Source organism: Staurois parvus, unplaced genomic scaffold, assembly GCF_062004578.1.
Source record: "Staurois parvus isolate SC_StPar_1 unplaced genomic scaffold, SC_StPar_1.0 ptg000009l, whole genome shotgun sequence".
Classification (NCBI taxonomy): domain Eukaryota; kingdom Metazoa; phylum Chordata; class Amphibia; order Anura; family Ranidae; genus Staurois; species Staurois parvus.
This window is the reverse complement of record NW_028317805.1, coordinates 6,121,546-6,143,959: the sequence shown is the minus strand read 5'-3', so window position 1 is coordinate 6,143,959 and position 22,414 is coordinate 6,121,546. Positions and strand designations below refer to the sequence as shown.

At 42.4% G+C, this 22,414-nt stretch overlaps 1 protein-coding gene across 2 annotated transcripts in view; it reads right to left on the bottom strand.

Annotated features, from left to right (window-relative positions):
• Positions 1-22,414, bottom strand: part of LOC149474236 (uncharacterized) — a 91,532-nt gene that overhangs the window by 46,652 nt on the left and 22,466 nt on the right. For both annotated transcript variants that reach the window (XR_016311588.1, XM_089669336.1), the window contains exons 3-4: positions 21,202-21,366; positions 21,054-21,119 (exon numbers count right to left, since the gene is read on the bottom strand). Coding sequence is in view for 1 of the 2 variants with exons in the window: in XM_089669336.1 (XP_089525462.1) it covers positions 21,054-21,119; positions 21,202-21,366 (231 nt within the window). In the remaining variant the exon portion in view is untranslated. The remainder of the gene's footprint in view (positions 1-21,053; positions 21,120-21,201; positions 21,367-22,414) is intronic.

Below are 22,414 nucleotides of genomic sequence, written 5' to 3'. Positions count from 1 at the left end.
TTGAAACACGAAATCATAAATTATAATTGAATAAATAATCATAAAAAATATATAATAAATTTAATTCAGTAATATAATCAAACCAAAAACACTGAATTTTGAAATATAGCGCCAAGTTCGCACATCGCTGAGCAAAATCGCAAAATCGTTTTCAGTGTCTGATGACAAATTTCCCCACGAATCATTATCACTCAATTCTGCAAGTGGTTCTGATTTACTATCCCTGTTCTCTAGCTGGTCTAAAACCGCTTTTGACCTAAAGGGACGCTTTTTGGATGCCATGGACGTTTCTCAGTTTCCAGGCAGAAAGAATAGTAAAAATGCAGGCAGGGCGCAGGACAAAGCACTCGGGACAAAATGTATGTGAAATGGTTTGATACAGTAATGTTTTACTATGTGATTTAGTGATTTTAGTGAACGTCACTTTTTGTCATTTTCAAATTTCCCGCCGTTCCATCCCCGTACGTCCCGACGTCGCAGGGGACGGAACCCAGATGACAGATGCCGGCATCCGCCGGAGGACATTGCCGGGGACACTGCAGGAGGGACATCGCGGGAGCCCAGGACAAGGTAAGTGAAGAAGAGATCCCGGAGCAGAGCCGCATGGTTAGGCCCGAGTGTAGCTCGGGGTTATCGCTTGTGGTATTGAAACTTTACCCCGAGCTACACTCGGGAATACCGCCAGAGAGGCTACATCCCTAACATTGTTTCAGATAGCAGTACAAGAGAAAAATTTCTTGGCTTTACATGCACTTTAAAAGTGTATCTAACCAGGATGGTTGTTATCTGTCACAATTGAAGCTCTCATTCTGGGACTTGTGGCTGCTATTACTTGGCTCTGGTAATGCTTGATCTAGGGCACACCTATACAGCACAATGCCCAGTGACAAGCCTGCCCTAGCACCAGTACAGCTTCTGAGAATTGAAATGGCCTTCAGCTCTAAATAGGAGTTCCAAAGGTGCTAGATACCAATTTAATTTTTGCTCTATGTGCTCTTTAACTGACCCTTACGAAAACCTAACATATATATGCTGCTACATGGTGGGTGGGCCTAAAGCTGAAGTTCAGGTATGGCAATTTTTACATCGTTACATTGGACCAGCTTGCACCAAGTATGTTTGTGCCATACCTGTGGGATCCCTGTGGATCGCACAGGGAAGCCTGGGACCACTATTAACCACTTCAATACCGTACACTTTTACCCCCTTCCTACCCACTTTGAAAGACAATTGCGCGGTCATGCAACACTGTACCCACACTAAAAGTTTATCATTTTGTTCACATAACTAAAGCTTTTGGTGGTATTTAATCACCACTAGGGTATTTATCTTTTGCTAAATTAACAAAAAAATACTGAAAAGTTTGAAAAACAAAAACCAAGTTTCCTTGTTTCTGTTATAAGTGTTTGCAAATAAATAATTATTCTTCAAAAATGTAGGCCAAGATGTATTCTGCTACATTTCTTTGGTGAAAATAACCCAAATCAGTATTTATTATTATTTTATTATTTTCTGTAGGAAAGTTATAAAGTTCACAAACTTTGGGATATATCTGAAAATTGATCAGTCCTGAAGTACTGAGGGTCAATCTAATTTCTTGAGGCCCACAAATGTCAGAACAGTACAGATATCTCCCAAATGACCCTTTTTTTGCAAAGTAGACAGTCCGACGTATTTCATAAGAGGCATGGTGAGTTTTTTGACATTGTAATTTTTTTTCATCATTTTTCGGAAAATGAATTAAAAAAAAACAAAAAAAAAACAATTGTTTTTACATACTGTCACCAGTGCAGTACAGCATCATGATATAACTGGTGTGGCCGTGATCAGGGACACTGACTGGTGAAAGTACGAAAAAAAAAAGATAATTTTGTTCAATTTTTTATCTTCATTTTAAGATTTTTTTTTCATATTACACTATGACCAAAGTAGTATAATGTTACCATAGTAATATTGTAGTACTTTGTGGAAGTGATCAGTATTTTTTTTTGTTTTTTTTACACAATTTGATTGATTATAGCAAAGAATTTCTTTGCTATAAGCAAGCATTCAACTGAATGAAATCGATTAATTCAAGTTTTTTTTATTGTGGTTAGCTGTGATTGGCCACGGCTAATCACATGACACAGATGGGCTGTGGTTGGCCCAGCCTGTGCATGTGATCGCTGTGACCATTCACAGCTAGACATACTTGTATACAATGGATGGCATGAAAGGAAGCCATCCATTGCATACAACTGTCATGTGACCTGCACATGGTACTGGCAACGGGGCCGGTACACCGATCTGTCATCAGCGGTGTCCAAAGTACACGGCCGGTGACAGATCTCGCCACAGTGCCCCCTTTAGAGACCCTTCTGGATAGACAGGAGCTGCCTAAATTGAGAAACTACTCTTCCAAAAGTGCCAAATCACATATCACCCAATGAGGCTTAGGATCTGGCACCTCTTACCCACATCCTTTCTTGCTCAGCCTATGTATACAGGACTAGTTTTTGAACTAACAGGACACTACACATGATACTACAGAGTTTTGGCACTGCCCTGGAATCAGAATTGCACTTTGGGGCTATGCTGGATGGCCAACCATGCTGACAGGCTCACTTTATGGAGGAAGCTGTGAACGTTCATTGTCTCTGTACGTTACATATGGCTAGATCTGGTTTCCTTGTAATTTATTGCTGTAGTATAGCAACATCTCATTACAAGCTCAGTGGAAACACAAAAGACTGCCTCATCCCTTCCTGAAGTCAAACAGTCAATCCACCATGTAACGTTATTGTCATGAAGTCAGCAGGAGGTCCAGATGAACGGAGCGGTTTGAAAAGAAACGCTGAGCCACCGTCCTCTTTTATGAATTCACAGTGTTTACTAGCCAGATGTCTCACTTGAAATGAAGCCTTTTATCCCACGCTTCCCCGCTGCTGCTCCATCTCCTTCCTCTCAGACCCGCACATACAACATGAGCGAGACACAAGTGTGCCTTCCCACAGGAGGAAGAGAAACGTGGGACGCTGCCAGGTTCACACACAATTCGCTATTTAAATGTTACACTATAAATTTGTTCTATTTTTCAGAATGGAAAAAAAAGGGATCTAACATTTTTCAAAACACAGTGGTTTAAGCATTAAAATATAAGTGCAGTTATATCAGACTTCGCACGAAGTGCTCTTCCATGGAAACCCAAGCAATTGTCCTCAGTGTCTATAGAATGAAGTTTTTAAAATGCATCTAAAAGCAAACTTTTTTGTTAGGTTTAGACAGTGTAACATAGGGGTCCACAAGCTTTGTAGTAACCCCATCACATACCAGTGGGAGGAGTTTTGGCGAATCACTTTTGTCAGTGGGAGGAATGGTACACCAATATTGACATCAACAAGATCTATGGTGGCCCATTTTGGAGTCAGTGGAAGGAATACTGCCCCATTTCTTGGTGTCTGCAGGAGAAATGGTATCCTATTGTTGATGTCTGTGGAAGAGATAGTGTCCCATCATTGGTGTCAATGGGAAAAATGGTATCCCACTGTTGGTATATGTGGAAGGAATAGTATCCCATTGTTGGTGTCAGCAGGAGAAATTGTATCCCATTGTTGGTGTCAGCAGGAGAAATGGTATCCTATTGTTGGTGTCAGCAGGAGAAATGGTATCCCATTGTTGGTGTCAGCAGGAGAAATGGTATCCTATTGTTGGTGTCAGCAGGAGAAATGGTATCCCATTGTTGGTGTTTGCGGAAGGAACAGTGTCCCATCATTCGTGTCAGCAGGAGAAATGGTATCTCATTGTTGACATTTCCAGAAGGGAAGGTGTCCCATCCTTTGTGGCAGCAGAAGAAATGGTGTTCCATTATCAGGAGGAACTGTGCCCCAAAAGTAACTTACGCTTGCATGTGCTTCATCTCCCACCCTGACCTTCTAATGACTGGATGACATCATGGCTGGAACTATGCCAGGCACCGTTGGGCAGGAGATCACTCTATCTCATCGTGCCTTAGATACATTGCTAGGTGCTGGAATGTTCTGTCAAGCACCATCTGCCATTCTTGAGTCAGTGCCTTCTCACTGTAGGGGCCAGTTTTTGGGCAAGCAGTGGGCCATAATCTGACTGTGGACCTTAGTTTAATGGACCTCTGTTATTGGGTAGTTTTAAAACTGTCGAGTTTTCCTTTACTGCTTGTGTCCTATTGAGAAAAATTCCCTTTTCTTCATGTCCTAGAGACAGAACAAGCTATAAGGAAACTCCTCTTACATAGTTGTTTTCTAAACAGGTGTTCCCATTGGAAAATGTCCCCTTAATTCCTGTTTCGGTTGCAACTGTAAATTTTGGATTTCCTACTTCTTTTTCTTGCTGCTTACAGTCACCAAGACAAATTAAAGTTTATGTGTAGCTAAAATAATCAGAAAAGTCAGCACATAACTTACAGTCAGTGGGATCTTCCTCTGGTTCAACTGTGGGTAAAGGATTAGAACTTGTTTTTTGGGGGTTTATTTATGGTTGAACTGGATTGACTTTTGTATTTTTTCAGCCAGACTATGTAAGAAGCAAGGGTGGCATGGATGGAGAAGAATTTCTACGAACAGAAGAGGCTTCAGCACAAGGGACACATCCTATTGACTGTCCCTTGTGCTGATTATTCTGTTTTTGTATTATAGCTACACTTAGACTTTAATGGGGCGATTTGGCATGTTTTCCAAAACTGAAAGAAAAAAAAAGGATTTCTTTAGACAAGTTAGCAATGTGGTCTGTCCAGCGGCATTTCAGCCTCAGATTTGTTCAAAGCCCCAGTACAGTGCAGTCTGCCATTGCATGCACTGAGGGGAAAATAAATCAGTGCAATGCACAGGGAGTGGCAGAGAGAGAGGCCAGGAACATCAGCGTTTTAATAGTCCAGCAGGCAAAGCTTCTTGGGGTTTCAGTGTAGCAAAAGCAGAGTTGTCACTCCCAAAAGGAAGTGGATTTATGGCAGATCAAGTTTTTTTTCCCCAACATCTTTAAATAGATATAACATGTGAAAATGATGTTCATGTAATAGAAAGGTGTACTGAATATTTATATTTATTGTTTCCTAACATACACCTTATTCAAATAATATAATCAAAGTGTGTTGATTTTTGTTTGTAGTAGCAAATACAGCTGCTACTACATATATGTGTAATTTCATACTGTAAAATGGAAGGCTAAAAGAACAAAGTACTCATTGTGCTCTACTGCTTCACACTTTCAGTGCACATGTACAGGTCGTGTCTGACAGATCAAAAACAATACAATGTATGTGGCCAATATCTTGCATCAGCAGCTATAGATCAGGAAAGATGACTGCAATGAAATACATGTGAACATATAAAAGCCACAGTTTTTATTTTGCCATAAGCATAGAAAAAGCATTGTTCCCTTTTCTAGCTTAAGGTCTGTTTCCACTTTTGCAGTCGAAGTAAGACAACACCTACCAAATATTAAGTACACCCTTCCCCAGGGTGGAGAAAAATCAATGATTTAAAAAAAAAAAAAAAAAAAAAAAAAGGGATTTTTTTGATTTAAATCGGATTTTTTTGATTTAAATCGGATTTTTTTGAATAAAATGCTTTTTGAGGAAAATATATTACCATCCAAAGGTGATTCCATCATGAAATAAAGATTAGTTTTTTAATTATGTAGAATAAGGCTGTATATGTTTAATTTTTTTGGTAAATAAATTCCATGAATCCATTCACAATGTCATGCTCTTCCAGAGGTTTTTGTAAGATTATTGGGCAGTTTCTCTGCCTACAAGATATTATCACAGATGATTGATTTACTTTTGCAGTTCTCAAAACTGAATTTGACTGAGCGGAGATCACATGCCTCTTCTTCACAGCAAAAATGTTATAACATGAACAGAGTTAAGAAAAAGACCTTAATCCTAACTTCTACAAACCTATGAATACAGAATCAACCCCTTCAGTGCTATGTGTCAAGAAGTTCAGTGAATAGAATAGAAACAATATTTTTCTTATTGTTTGGAGTGGAATAGATCTGCACAAGAAGAAAGTGAAACTAAGTGTGAGGAGGAAGGGGCTGACAGTCTAAGTTTCTTAAAATATATATATTTTGTTTAGCCAAATTAGTTGACAAACATGGATGTTTGTTTAGGCAAATAACATATGCTGGAATGTTATTGTTTCAGATGAATAAATCTATTTAAATTGTTATTATTAGGGTAATGATTATTTTTCTCCTTCCTAAGTACAACAGAAAAGCTGTCCAAATATGAATGATTAACCTATTAAACTGGGGATAAAAAAACTAATATGAAAAGTTGTTATTCTAAAAATCTTCATCTACTTGCATATTAAAGTTATAGCAGCAAGAATTAGTCTATGTAGAAAACTAGGATTTAAATCAAGCCTTACTGACTAGTGATTTAAATCGTGATTTAAATCAGTTTGATTTAAATCAAATCCACCCTGCCCTTCACCTAGAATAATTTGATTTTTTTTCAGTGTTTTTTTACTTAAACTGGCTACCAAGCTTCTCCTGTGCAATTTTAAGGAGGCGACTTTAAAGTTCACCATATTTGCTCCTGTCTGTAATGCACTGGCAGATCTCATTATCAGTTGTAAAAATAGATTTCAACATGGTCTGTTCCAACAAAGGATTAAAGATCTCCAGGCTTGTATTCTGCATTAGAAAATAATAAAGGAAAAGGTGCACACAAGCCTTGCGCATTACCTCAATAAAAAACAAACTTTAAAATTGTACAAAATAGCAGATCTATACTCACACACTACAAATGTACATATCATGACCGACAGTGGTCCATGGTCTGGAGTAGTGCATGAGTCCCACATGTGCACCATTTCAGACCATGCACCACTGTCAGTCATGATATGCCAGTGTACATTTTTCCCACAAGCAAAAAGGATGCTTAAGAATGGCTGACGCATTTCGAGGAGCAATCCCCTCTTTATCAGAGCCTCTGCATTGTATGTTACTAAAGGGGAAATGGACTCCATACCCACTTTGTCTCTCTGAAAATTGTTCAAAATAGCTTGCAGTCCTGTCTATAATTCTGCTGAAAAGAAAAAAACTAGAAAAAAAAGTAGAAACACACTTTAAGGTATTTAGCTGGTCATGACAGCCTATGTGTCTAATGTGACAGACCTTTGTTGTATTAGAGATGTCTTGCGTCTTAGCTCCTACATGACCTGAACATCTATCTATGGTGTAACTGGTTTCACAACGGGGTAATGAGGGAAGGGCCAGGGTTGGACAACAGTTCAAGGCACCATAGAATGTACAAAGTAGGTGACAGGTGTGCATTAAACACACAGCACTGCATTATGTTTGATCAGAAATAGAAGCTTGAAGGCTGTCATTGTATTTTATTAGATTTGGATGGCTAAGCAATATGTACTTCCCTCATCCTGCCAACATGTACATCAAATCTGACAGTGGTTACCAAATGCTAGGACCAAACACTATCAGTTTTATTAAAATGTATATTTTGTTATGATAGCCATTTTCATTATAGGCGGTAGGGCATGGCAGCAGACCTGTCATAATAATCCAACATAAACTATTTCTTAAAATGTCTGATGAGAGGATTTTCTGTAATACAAAGCTGGAGGTCACTTTATTGAAAGAAGCCCTGGCCATATCTTGTGTATGCTTTCTGTCATTCAATGAGCAGTCACAAATCTATATGTATTTCACTCACTATAACCGGTTATGTATTCAAGTTCTGAAAAACGACAGATTTCGTTAAGAGTAAACCTGCCCTAAGTTTTACAAACGTAAGAACATGCAGAAGGTTAAAAAATGTCTTCCTTTAACTTGTGATTACCTTAAAGCAGTTACAAACCTCAGACATGAAATAGAAACAAAACATATCCCTCTATAGCAGCGGTTCTCAACCTGGGGGTCGAACGACCATTTCCCAGGGGTCGCCTAAGACCATCGGAAAACACATATTTCCGATGGTTTTAGGAACCGAGACACCGCTCCCGTCTCCGGCGATGTGTGGGCGGGATGATATGCTGCCCCTGTCACCGCCTCCTCGCCGCTGATTGGCCACCGGAACTGTAGCTCAGGAGAGGCACACAGGCGGCCAATCACCGGCGAGGAGGTGGAGCTTGGAGAGGAGGAGCCGAGCGGCAGCGTGCATAGATCAAAGAAGATCGAGGGAGCTGCAGGAGCGAGTGAAGAGAGAGGCCAGAGAAGGAAGACAGCTGACAGGTAAGTGCAAATTTTGCTGTTGCAGCCAGGTATGCAGGCTGTAGATGGGAGAGGGAGAGAGCGAGCCCAGGCTGGAGCAGGAGTCAGCAAGGTAAGTATCATTGGTGTCAGTGGGAGGAATAGTGCCCCATCATTTGTGTCACTAATACCAACGATGGTGCACTATTCCTCCCCCCACTGACACCAACGATGAGACACTATTCCTCCCCTCACTGACGCCAACGATGAGGCACTGTTCCTCCCCCCACTGACGCCAACGATGGGGCACTGTTCCTCCCCCCACTGACGCCAACGATGGGGCACTGTTCCTCCCCCCACTGACGCCAACGATGGGGCACTGTTCCTCCCCCCACTGACGCCAACGATGGGGCACTGTTCCTCCCCCCACTGACGCCAACGATGGGGCACTGTTCCTCCCCCCACTGACGCCAACGATGGGGCACTGTTCCTCCCCCCACTGACGCCAACGATGGGGCACTGTTCCTCCCCCCACTGACGCCAGCGATGGGGCACTGTTCCTCCCCCCACTGACGCCAGCGATGGGGCACTGTTCCTCCCCCCACTGACGCCAGCGATGGGGCACTGTTCCTCCCCCCACTGACGCCAGCGATGGGGCACTGTTCCTCCCCCCACTGACGCCAGCGATGGGGCACTGTTCCTCCCCCCACTGACGCCAGCGATGGGGCACTGTTCCTCCCCCCACTGACGCCAGCGATGGGGCACTGTTCCTCCCCCCACTGACGCCAGCAATGGGGCACTGTTCCTCCCCCCACTGACGCCAGCGATGGGGCACTGTTCCTCCCCCCACTGACGCCAGCGATGGGGCACTGTTCCTCCCCCCACTGACGCCAGCGATGGGGCACTGTTCCTCCCCCCACTGACGCCAGCGATGGGGCACTGTTCCTCCCCCCACTGACGCCAGCGATGGGGCGCTAGTCCTCCCACTGCAAAATTACAGTTATGAAGTAGCAACGAAAATAATTTTATGGTTGGGGGTCACCACAACATGAGGAACTGTATTAAGGGGTCGCGGCATTAGAAAGGTTGAGAACCACTGCTCTATAGTGTGTACTTGTTTCAACTAAGAGCACTAAGTGGCATTTCTGTCTGCTGCCTCCTCCCTCTGCTATCGGCATATGTCACTTCCGACAGGTTTTCCTGACAAGAGAAAAAGGGTGAGTGTGTGTGTGGGGGTGGGGTGGGGTGGGAGCTCCAGCAGATTAACAGCCTCAGCTCTGTTCCTGTAGGCTGTGTGGAGGTGGGGGTACCTTCCTCCCAATCCAGTAAGATATGGATACTTTCAGAAAGTTTGGGAGGGGGGGGAGATAGAGAGAGAGGGAGAGGGGGAGAGGGAAGGAGAAAGGAGAGAGAGGGGGGGAGAAGTAAGAGGAGGGAGAGAGAGAGAGGGGGGGGGAGAGCGAGAGGGGGGAGAGAGGGGGGTAGAGAAGGGAGAGAGTGAGGGGGGGGGGGGAGGGGGAGAGGGGGGAGAGAGAGAGAGGAAGAGAGAGGGGGGAGGAGAGAGAGGGGAGAGGGGGAGAGAGAAAGGGGGAGATGTGAGGGGAGAGAGGGGAAGAAAGAGAGGGGGAGCGAGAGAGAGGGAGAGAGAGAGAGAAGAGAGAGGGGAGAGGGGGGAGGAGGATAGGGAGAGAGGGGGGAAGAGAGAGGGGGGAAGAGAGAGGGGGGCAGAGGGGGGGAGAGGGAGAGAGAGAGGGGGGGAGAAAGGGAGCAAGAGCGAGAGGAGAGGGGGGAGAGAGAGGAGGGGGGGGGAGAGTGGAGAGAGAAAGGGGGGAGGGATAGAGGGGAGAGAGAGGGAGGAGAGAAAGAGGGAGGGGAGAGAGAGGGAGGAGAGAAATAGAGGGGGGAGAGAGGGGGGGGGAAAGAGGAGGAGAGAGAAAGGGGAGAGAGAGAGAAAGAGAGGGAGGGAGAGAAAGAGAAGGGGGGAAGGGGGGGGGGAGAAATGGGAGAGAGAGGGGGGAGAGAGGGGAGAGAGAGAGGGGGGGAGAGAGAGGGGTGAAAGAGAGGGAGAGATGAGAGTAAATGGTTGAAGGGCTGCTGAGTTGGAGGTACTGCTAGTCACCAGTGTTTGCCGCTGTGTCAGAGTGTGACTGTTCTGCTGCATTTGCACCCGCAGTCTGCTCCCCTCTTCCATTCATTTTTATAATGCCTCCTTACTCCAGCTCCTGCCTTTCTCTTTTCTGCTCCCATGTGAGGAGAACAGCCTGAAAGCTGGTCTACACTAGTAGATTTTTTTTTTTTTTTATTCTAAGAACACTTGTTCAATTTTCTAATCATTAGTGGGGTCAATTCAGTTTTTGACCACAATATTGACAACATTTTAAGTAGGATGAAAATTTTTTCTTGAGCAGACCAGTTTCTAATAATGAAATTTGCTTTTTGTCTGGGAAACTCTATTCCTTCCAAAATCTAATGTCATAAGTCAGCCTTCAGGACATCTGAAGGTCCACCATTAACGTAAGTAGTGCAAATCAGGGAATATTAACCCCTTTACCCCAGAGCTGAGCTTTCTCTACTTAGAAGCTGTCACGGTCTTGACACAGAAGAGAGCACTGTGATTTTGTAGTACATCAGACACAAAATGCCTTATTTAGGGTCACCAAGACCCATTTGTATATTTTTATATATGTAAAATTGCTGCCCCTGCATGTTTTCTTAGACCTAAGACAATAGATTGTGTAGTAATAGTAGGAAGCCAATTCCCTGCCTCATCACAGTTCACCATTTTAGTCGCCTCTTCAAAAGAGGCCAAAATAGTGCAAGCATCCTAGATGTGCCACTGGTGGGGTGAAAATCCCAACCAGCTCTGCAGAGCCTCTCCTTGTGCCATAATTACATAGGAGAAGGAGGAGACTGAGAAGTCACATTAGCAATGCTCAGCATCTACTACTTCCAAGTGGAAGCACTTCTATTTCTCATTTTAGGCTCTTGTGTCCTATTTTTTTTTTCTTGGTGGGGACAGTCATTATTTGGGGAAACAGATGCAACCTGTGGCTGTAAGAAACTACTTTTAATTTTTGCTGCTCCCCGTCCCCCAGTTGTAGAATTTCCCTTCTCTCCTGAGAAGAAGGAACATACATGGCTCCACATGCAACAAGGCAGAAATGGAGCACTCAAACAATTCTGTCTTCTTCAGGCATTGAAGGGGACTGGTTAGATATAGATAGAGGGTCCAGGTAGACTGATAAATAAGATCAATAGATAGTTTAGATATATATTCTAGAGATTTTGTTATTCATTGCAACTAAAATAGTTATTGCCCAACTCGGGGTACCATCCTTTTAAATAGATTTTCACTCAATTATTAGCCCTTTACAAATTGTGAAGTCTTTCTGCTTCAAACAAGTAAAGCCGGCTCTTATACTCCTCCCAGATAGCACAGTTCTCACAGTAATTTCAGGCATGCATCAGTGAGGATGGTATAAAGGAATTAAACTCTACTGGTGTTGTGTCCTCTCTCTCTGGCTCTGCTTTACCATTCACAAAGCACGGCCTTGTGGGATCCCCAGATAGGAGCTTGATGTCCAATTCTCAGGGCTCTTCCTAGAAATAAGGAACAGTTTTTGCTAGGCACCATTTACATTTTGGCCAGCAATATAATATACCCCCAATATCATTTCACGTAGGTAACAACCTACTGTGCCAAAATAAATAAAAACACATCTGGATTTCTTCATATCTTGTAAACCAAAGTTGTATGACCATTGGGTGCAAGAGGCAGTATGCAGTAATGATTCCGCACCTCCTGTTAGGAGACCTTCTTTGGAAGCTGACAGCTTTAAAGGATCCCTATGGAGATGGCTTTGTATGGTTAATACAATTAATAGTCATAGTTAGTATTCAAATCTCTTTTTCATATTACATGCCTCTGTTTACACTTTTTCCACATTTACGTAAGAGGCCAAGCCATCCAGCACACATGACAGTGGAAGGAATTAGTATAAACTATTGCCAAGGGTGTTTGCGTAGTTCAACATCTAGTGTTCTAAAGGAGATTTAAAGGAGAAGTGTGAGAATAAATTACAAAAAAAAAACATACATACTCACCTCTATGGCAGCAGCATCCGGGGAGGGGGTGGGGTTGGTTGGGGGGGCTTGGGTGTGCTCACTGTTTCATTTTTGTTTGTTTGTTAAAAGGTGAACTGAACCTTTAAGCCGTCATTAGCTGTGGCACTAAGGGTCAAGTGACAACATTTCACATTGTGACTATATACAGGCAATAGCAAGGTGTAAGCAGCCTCATAACACCTCTTTAATGCTCAGTAAACCTTTACTGAATATTGGATTATGGGCATCTCATATACCCTACAGTAAGTAACACGTGAATGCACTCAAAAACCATTACTTTATTCAATTTTGTAGCTAAACAGGTCTAACCCAGAAAAAAAAAAAAAAAAAAACCCACAAAAAACATTTTGTTGATTATGGTAATAAGAACTTCCCTAAACTGGTCTGTAAGGTCCCACAATTTTTTTTTGCGTGTTTTTTACGTGGTGAGCACAGGGCAGGGCACTTACTTGAATGGGCTGCGTTATGCATGCCAAAGCAGCTCCTGCACTCCTTCAGACAGTGCACTTAAGGGCATCTTCTAGCCGCATTTGGGGTGTCATTAAAGTGACACTAAAGCTTTGGTATTTAAAAAACAAACAAAAGAATAAATAAAGATATTTATACTTAGCTGCTCTGTGTAATGGTTTTGCACAGAGCAACCCTGATCCTCTCCTTCTCGGGTCCCTGCCGGCAGTCCTGGCTCCTCCCCTCAAACAGTACCCCCTAGGGAAAACTGCTGGCCCTGGGGGCACTGCTGCGTGCTTGTCCCAGAGGCACTGTTCTATGCATCCATAAGACACAAAGCCGCAGCTCGGTCCCACCCCCTGGTTTCTCCTAATTGGCTGTGATTGACAACAGTAGGAGCCAATGGGCTCCCACTGCTGTCTCAGCCAATGAGGAGGAAGAGTCCCCAGACAGCAGAGGTTGTCGAGAACATTGCTAAATTGGAGAGGGCTCAGGTAAGGATTGTAGGGGCCGCTGCACACAGAATGTTTTTTACCTTCATGCATAGAATGCATTAGAACCACTTAAAGAATTAAAGGCACCGCAAGCATGATACACAATTTTTGAATGGGGCCTAAGAGGCATCAGTTTGCTTGCAGAAAATACCACACCAGACTGCAGCAGTCCTAACCAGTTTTAAACATCCAAGTTTAAAACCTTTATACCGTAAAAGTGATTTCCAAAAAAAGTCCTGATTTTTACAGGAATGGTCAGAGATACAGGATATACCCGTCTTACCTGTCCACATTGCTGGCCCCTATATAGGGTCTAGGCTTCACCCATCATGGTGGACATACTACTAGAGGGGTCTTGGTTCCATAGGAAAGGACCTCAGCCCTGGACCTGTATATTACCCAGTAGATAACTATACAAAATACACAAAGTGCTGAGGTGAATGCCCATACAGGGTCCAGTGCCCAAAGCAACATTACAGGCTGCCCCCGCAGTGCGTGGGATGGGTAGAGCTCCCAAGATTTTATTGAGGTTGCATTGAACCAAATGCGCTGCTTCTACTGGAGGTATTAGAAGACAGTGAAGAGTTGATTGAAGATTACAAAGAGAAAACAATATAGTATAGTAGTTAATCCAAGAGTTAAAGTGTTACTAAACTCACAACAGTAAAACCAGATTGTATATGTAGTAAAGCATGCTGGTTTTACTCACTGTAGGACCTAAGGGGTTGATCCTCCGCATTGTGTAAAAAGGCTGTTTGATCCTGACTTCTCTGATCCTCCCCTTCTTCCACAGTCCCCAATGCTGATAGTACAGAGCCCTAGGAGGCACTCTGCACATGCTCAGTTTGGTGTGTATTGCTAGAGAGGGGAGGGTGCATGTGATCAGCGCAGGGCCAATTAACACTGACCAGACTGAGGGTCAGAGGTCATGCAGTCTCATAGGACAGTCAGAGATTGCATTTTCATGTTCTGTGTACTGTGGACAACTGGATATAGTGAACGCAGGGTCCTGGGTTTAGTAACACTTTAAATTAAGAGTGATTTCTCTTTACGGGAGAAAAGGTTCATCAGCTTAGGACACTAGTGAAAAACCGAGGACTCGAAGTGGGGTAGGGTTATAAAGAGGACATTCAAGAAGTGTATCCTCAAAAGCTTGCCCATTGTGCCCAATTACTCAAGCCTATAACCCAGAGTCAATATTCACTCTCTGTCCTGTAATATATAATTAGGATATAACAATTCAATATAACGCAGCTTACCAAAAAAATGTGGTGGCTGCATTAGTTTCCCTTTTTAGGTTTTTGTCCCTTTATTTTCACCTGATGATCCAGCCAACACTTTCTGTCTTACGGTGTCTCCACTCTGGATGGAGGACTAATGAAGGTACCTTTGTACAGAAGCACTGTCAGTCTAGGGAGAGGGTAGTGTTCACTAGCAGGGGTTCACTAGCAGATTTATATGGACTTGACTAGCAAACTAAAGTCTCCAGTTAACACAAGAAGTTACAACACTTTTCTTTCCTTTTGGGATAAAGGTTTTGCATAAATCAAAATTTGACCATTGTAAGCACCCCTGCCAGTGATAAATGTCTTGTCTGTTAAAGTTAAAACTTATTGGCCAGATCGCCAGGTGAAAGTAAAGGAAAAACAAGCAAAAAGAAAAGAAAGAAAAAAAAAAACCCTTCTGCAGCCACCACAAGATTCCTTAAGCTACAATACAATATTTATTTGTTTTTGGGTTTAATAACACTTTAACCAGTTCCCTGCCACCCTATAGCAGAACTACTGCTACAGGGCAGCAGGGCTGTGCAAAATCACGTATATATATATATATATATATATATATATATATATATATATATATATATACACACACACACACGCACGTGATTATGCATCCCAGGTAGGGGGCACGCACCGCCCTACCCGTGCCGCCATTTCTCGGCTACAGATGTCGATCACCGGGTGTTGGCCAGAGGTTCCTTGCCGACACCTGGCAATCGTCAAGGAACAGTGAACGAGGAGAGGTTTGTGTGTAAACAACACAGATCTCTCTCCTGTCAGCACCGAAATGTAGTTTTGTTTTTCCAAGTAAAACACACACAGCACACACAGTAAAACAGCACACAGTTAACCCTTTGATTGCACCAGATGTTAAACCTTTCCTGCCCACTGTCATTAGTACAGTGTCAGTGCTTTTTATTAGCACTGATCACTGTATTAGTCTCACTGGAGATGTCAGTGACAGTTAGTCAGTTCCCCCCAATTGTCAGAATACCAGCCGCAGTCTCGCCATAAGTCGCTGATCCCCGTCATTATTAGTGTATATATATATATATATATATATATATATAAATAAAATCCAGTATATACCACCATTTGTAGACGCTATAACGTTCATGTAAACCAATTAATTTACATGTATTGAGATTTTTTTTTTTAGCAAAGGCGTAGTTGAATACATTTTGGCCTAAATTTATGACAAATTTAGATTTTTGAATTTTTTTTACTGGGTAGGTTTTATAGCAAAATGTAAAAAATATTGTTTTTTTTCTCCAAAATTGTCGATCTATTTTGGTTATTGCACAATAAAAAAAAAACGCAGAGGCGATCAAATACTACTGAAAGAAAACTTTGTGGGAAAAAGGACATAAATTTCATTCAGGTGCAGAGTTGCATGACCGCGCAATTGTCAGTTAAAGTAACGCAGCACCGGATTGCAAAAAATGGCCTGGTCAGGAACGGGGTAAATCCTCTGGAGGACAAGTGGTTAAGGGGCCTTCAAAGTGTCAGGTTCTGAAATGCACAACAAATAAATGGCTCGGGGATTGCAAAGGGTCCTCATTCTGAAGCAATGACACACATCCCCCACTACAGAGGAGTTCATTTTTAAAATCACCCAGAGCTCTAAGACTTTTGTGCTAATAAAAAAAGATTAATAGCGCTCATTGCCAGTCAGAAAAGAAAAAGACCCAAAATAATTAAAGACTTTTGTGATAATAAAAAAAGAAGAATATTAGCTCTCATTGTCAGTCACCAAAAGAAAAAAAATACCCAAAATAATTCTACTTGACATTACAGATCCCTGGCTGATAAAAGATTCAATAAGCGCTGTGAAAAGTCTCTACACAGCTAAACGTATCCAATTCGGCACCAGAAAAGGACAGAGATTAACACGAAGCTGATGTTTATTTAAATTCCATCCGTCGTAATCCTCAAAGTGATCAGTAGGAGTCGTTTTTTTCCTTTGCGCATCATTTTGGAGGACAGGTTTTGATGCACTGTACATATTTATTTATGCAAGACCCCTGACTGGTGATAATGTGGCACAGAACGTACAATTACTCCGCACTGTGGAAATCTGAACGTACAGCAAGAGATAGTTTCACGTCAGTGACTCCATATTGTATGGACTCACATCCTACTAGGCCAAATTAATATCAAACAAGGCATCCTCCCGACTATGATGAAGAGCGCCGCTTTGTCAGACATGATCAGTTATCAGGGATGGTGACCATTCTGCTAAACGCTCATCATCTCAGAGAGACTCTGGGCAATGAAAGTAATGGATGGAGTAGCATTATTGTTAGCTAAATAATGCATTTTCCAATCTTAGTTATAAGATATGCAATCAATACTCGTACAAAGATAAAAATCCACTTGGCCTGTCTTCTCTGCTCCATGCTCATTATTTGTGTGTTCAATATTTATTTAGTCAAATCAACATAAAATGCCATTTTGTTATTTCAGTGTAGCCTGGCTCCTTAAAATGCATTGAAAGCTGCTTCATTTGTAATTATATGTAAAGCCCGCCGTGTGCCCTAAGGAAAGTCTATCAATCTTCCTTTATTATTTACAGACCTTATTTCTCAAGGACGTAATTGTCTTTTTTATTAACTACATTTTATAGATCCAATACTGGAGCTGGCAAAAAATTATATTTCTTTAAAGGGAATATAAAGTAGTCGTAGTATTTTTTTACTGCACCATCATGCTTGTCTGGTGTAAATAGTAAAATGATGGATGTATAAATATCTCTTCCACAGATGGTATGTTAAAGAACAACTCCAGTCTAAAACTGGTCACTACAGGGCTGAACTGTTGGATATAAAAAGGCACAATACAGTGGGTAGCCAAAATTTGTTCCCTCTGTATCTACTTTGTGCTTTCAGGGATGCAGGGAGCTAGGCAACCTATTGGTGGCCTCAAGTTTTTGGACCCGGTCTATTCACTGATCAGATCAGTTTTGAATGTCCAGCTTGCACCTAACCTGTGGGAAGCCTTGTTACATTATTATTATTATTATACAGGATTTATAAAGCGCCAATAGTTCGCTCAGCGCTGTACATTACAAAGGGGGACAGAACATGTGACAGAACAATACCAATACAATGCAAAATATGAGGGGATTGAGGGCCCTGCTCTTTGGAGCTTACAATCTAGGAGGGAGGGGATAGTGGCACAGGAGGAGATAGCTGTGGGGGATGGAGTGGTAGGAAGAGTGGAGGAGGTCGGCAAGTTATCAGGGGGTGGGGTAGGCTTCCCTGAAGAGATGGGTTTTCAGTGTGCGCCTAAAGGAGAGGACAGTAGGTGATAATCTGATGGGTTGGGGCAGGGAGTTCCAGAGGATGGGTGACACCCTGGAGAAGTCCTGGAGGCGGGCATGGGAGGAGGAGACCAGGGAACTAGAGAGAAGGAGGTCTTGTGAGGAGCGGAGAGTGCGTGTTGGGCGGTACTTGGATATTAGGTCAGTGATGTAGTTCGGGGGAATGTATGGTGGACAGCTTTGTACGTCAGTGTAAGGATTTTGAATTTGATCCGTTGCGCAATCGGAAGCCAGTGGAGGTATTGGCAGAGGGGGGTAGCCAGTGGAGGGATTGGCAGAGGGGGGTGAACTGAACCAGTCATTAACTAAAGCCCAAAGGAAGTTGGCGTTTTTTTTTTTTTTATTTCTGGCAGACATTGGCCAAGGCTTGGTGCCAGTGTTCCTTAAACTTTAGTGAAGTTAAGCAGCAGCTTATGGGGAAAATGCTCCATGAGAACATGAGAAATTCACCTCTATACTCACAGACACTGCTGCAAAATTCTAGAGGATTTGGAAACTATGGATAACCTACAACGACCATCTGAATCTTGACTGCTCCTTGCTTTCTATAAGATTACAGGTATGGCCCACACCTGTGACGTGTAATGGGCTGGACCATACGGGAATCTTCCATGACCTACCCACCCCCCACCCCGAGGCAATCCTTTCATTCTTTTTTTCCCTTTATCCTGGCTGAGGCAAATGCTATGGCTGGCAGTCTTTATTGCAACTGGACTGCTTTTCAAAGTCACAGTGAGACCTAAAATAGTGTATTTATCAATACCTTTGGCTTGATTTGCGACCTCCAAGAAACACCACCATATACCTAATGGAAATGTAGTTATTTTTTGCCTCATTTGTTCTTTGTACCCAATAAAAAACTTTGTAATATAAAAAAGGGCATGATACAGTCTTCTGTGGATGGTACCAGGTTCCAGAGGTTGCTAGGGGTTCCTTCAGCTGTAGCTGATTAACCTAACATTAGATTGTACCTGCATAGTTCTAGAGCCAACATCACTTGGCAAAGTCAGAAGCATGACATAAAAGATCTTATTAGCTCTTACTGAACACCAATGTAAGAGGCATTTTGCCACTGACCCCAGATAAACTGGTTTTAAAAAGGGTTCCCAAGACCTGAAAATTTGTTTTAGAGGTTCCTTTGTGGTAAAAAGGTTGGGAAAGGCTGATATCGAACAACTCCAGTCTAAATCTGGTAATCAGGGGACAGTTGAACATTAAAAGGAATGTTACAACCATCAGTTGATAGTCAAGAACATCTCCAACTGAAATCTAATCACCATAGGACAGTCAGACAAATGGTACAATACAATCGCCTATTGATGGTGAAAAAATCCCTCTAGTCTAAACTTGATTATGAGAAGACAGTTGGACATAAAAGAAAAGTACAGTCATCTGTGAAATATAAAATTCATCTTCAGTATATACCTGGTCATTGGGGGGAGGGCAGATTGACATGATGAACAATACAGTTGCCTGTGGATGATGGTATGGCTGGCTTCCGCATACTGTAAATGGGAATGCTTGGTTTGTCCAAGCAATATATTTATGTCTATATAGAAAGCTGAGGGAGGTGCATTTAAAAAACCTGTAGTGTTGGCTTGTGTTGGAAGAAGCAAGTGTGATTGGACAAGGCCTCCTAACCTGACCATTCATCTTTTACCCAAGAACTGTTAGCCAGTATTGTCTGGAGGCACCTACAATTGGAGGTCATCACTTAACCCAGTTGAAGACAACCAGCTCCAACAGTCATCATTACATGGCTTTGCAGCGGCTTTGGATCCTAAATTCAAATTCCACCAACAAAACCATCTACATCTTTTAAAGTATGTGTAAAAAATATTGTGTTCGTGCTTACTGTCTTTACTACATCATGCTGATTGTCCACACAAAGAGAAGAAAAGGTGAAACGTCTAGAGAAGCTTGTTTTCCTTCTCCTCCGTTCATGTGTGCTCAGCTAGGGAAGTGGCAACCAGGAGGTCCTTTTTTAAATTGCAATTCTATGATTGTTTGAGATACACACACAATAAAAATACATTGGGTTGTACGACTTTAGATGGAAACAGAGATTAGCAGAGTTTTCCTGTAAAAACAGCCCCGGCCCCCAATTATTATTTTAAAGACATCTTCTGGTTTGCTTTATACGTCATCCAAATAAAAATTCAACATTGCAGAGGCTTGTTACATGGACAGGCAAAGAGTGCCTGTTGAGAGACTACTTCAACATGGCATCAAAGGTAGCTGACAGATACATAGGGGTTTATTTACTAAAGCTGGTTTATTCAGAATCGGGTGGACCTGTACATGGTAGCCAATCAGCTTCTAACCTCAGCATGTTCAATTAGGCTTTAGCAGTAAAACCTGTAAGCTGATTGGTTTCTGTGCAGAAGTGCATCAGATTCTGAGTGAACCAGCTTTAGTAAATAAACCCCATACAGTCATGGCCAAAGATATTGACACCCATGCATTTCTGTCCGATAATGCAACAATTTGCCCTCTTTTGTGTCATACCAATACAAACAAAAGAAATAAACATGCCTAAACATTGGTGCGAAGTGGTGCATTATCTGACAGTAATGCAGGGGTGCCAATATTTTTGGCCATGACTGTATGCCTTTTAAGTGCATGGGAAGGTCACTCCCTTAAGCTGAAATGTTCCTTAATGAATGACTATAGGTCAATAAACATGCACACTCAGTGCACAAGTATGATTAGACTATGTCCAGACAGCTTTAGCACTTTTCTGGGAGAAAAGTTGAATCTGGCCAGATGTAATCATGCAGTAAATAACACCCTGAAGATCTACTGGCCGGGGTTTTGAAAGTGGTAAACTTGACCATGCAAAGATCTTATATCTAAACCAAACTATGGATACAGTCTTGGAGCACAACTCTATACGTAGGCAATAATTTACCTCCCCCTGGAGCTTGAATATCTGGCAGCAGCCACCAATAAGGTTTTATATTTAATTTGCTAAAGTATGTAAAGTAGGGAGCTCAATGATAGGTTGAATCGATTGTTCCACTATTCTGCACATTTCCTTGATTTTTACATTGGTAGAGTGACATTATGGGTGTGGCCCAATAGCTTATATATACAAATCATCAATTATGGAACAAAAAAAATTGTCACAGCTCCAGATGTGTGTAAGATCTGTACGGAGGGACAAAATAAAACTGTACTAATCATCACAAGGAACATTTGTGGTCTACTTACGGACTCTCCAGCCATACATCGCTGACAAATCTGAGGAGGTATAACACTTTGATGATTCTGTTGAGGCTGAAACAATAATATAAAAAAACATTAGAAATAAGACACTACAGCATACGGGTAAATAGCAAGGGTAGGGGGCTTCTTGTACCATAATCGTCGGCTGAGTCACCTCCTTGAGAATAAAGCCATTTACTGGCTCTCTTCTACCATTAGAGACCTCCATTTGCCAGTATGTCATGTCACAGTCAGCCATTGGGCTCAACAAGACATCATTTCCATTGGTCATACTCTGTAATCCATGGCATGTGCGCTTCTGTAAGAGATGAAAATATGTGAAATTATACAACTTTGTTTAGCCTATTCACGAGACCATTCATTTTACAAACAAGCTTCCCATAAGATTACATGTACATTTAACAGATTTAAGGCACGGTATTGACCTGTAAAAACCTCCTTGATGTAGACATCTAAAAGCCCTGAGACTGCTGCTTGGCTTTGCCATCTTGGATGTGATATTAGCAGCCACTGCAACTCAGAGCTGTCATTCAAGTGTATAGTATTACCCTTTGCTCCAACACTGAGTCACTGACCTAGAAAAAGTATGCAGATAAGGACGCTGGTCTTTTCTCAGACTTGTCCGCGTACTTAGTCTAGGTCAGCAACTTGAAACCAGTGGTTAACCAACTTTAAGAAAAAAAAGAAGCTAAAATCAGTAATGGCAACCCTCAAATTTCTCTTCCCCAAAACATTACAGAACCTTGACTCAGTGGGATGGCTCTTGGGAGGAGTTCTGCAAATGCCTTGATTGGGTGGGTTACCAGAAAAAATGCAGTAATGGAAGGAATGCCAGACCAAAGGATAAAAAAATCCAAACAAAAAAACCCACAACCAATGTGTTTCAGGGGTCAGAAAAAAATCCCCCTTCATCAGGGCTTCAGTTAAAATAAGAACCATGAATTGATTCAAAATAGAGCTTTCCTGTGTGAATCTGTGTAGGGATGCCAACTGCTGGATCAGTAAATTTAAAGGGTAAGTTCACCTTTGGAAACATGTCACATGCTCCCGCTGCCCACTCTGCTGAACAGAGTGACAGCTACCGGGTGTAGAACTTTTGTTCACAAAACAGTGAACTGCAAGGTATGTGACATCATGTGCTCAGAAATGGCCGAAGTACGAACAGTAAGTCTGCAGTGTGATCCACACATCCTGGCCAGAGTCATTGATCAGGACAGGGAACAGTGAAAGCGCTATCCCAGAGACTAATTCCTGCAACCTGGCTCAGCACTGGAGCAAAAAACCTAAAGCTGTTCTCATCACAAGGTCCGGCCCACTGAATAACATCACTAGCAGGAGTATGTGTA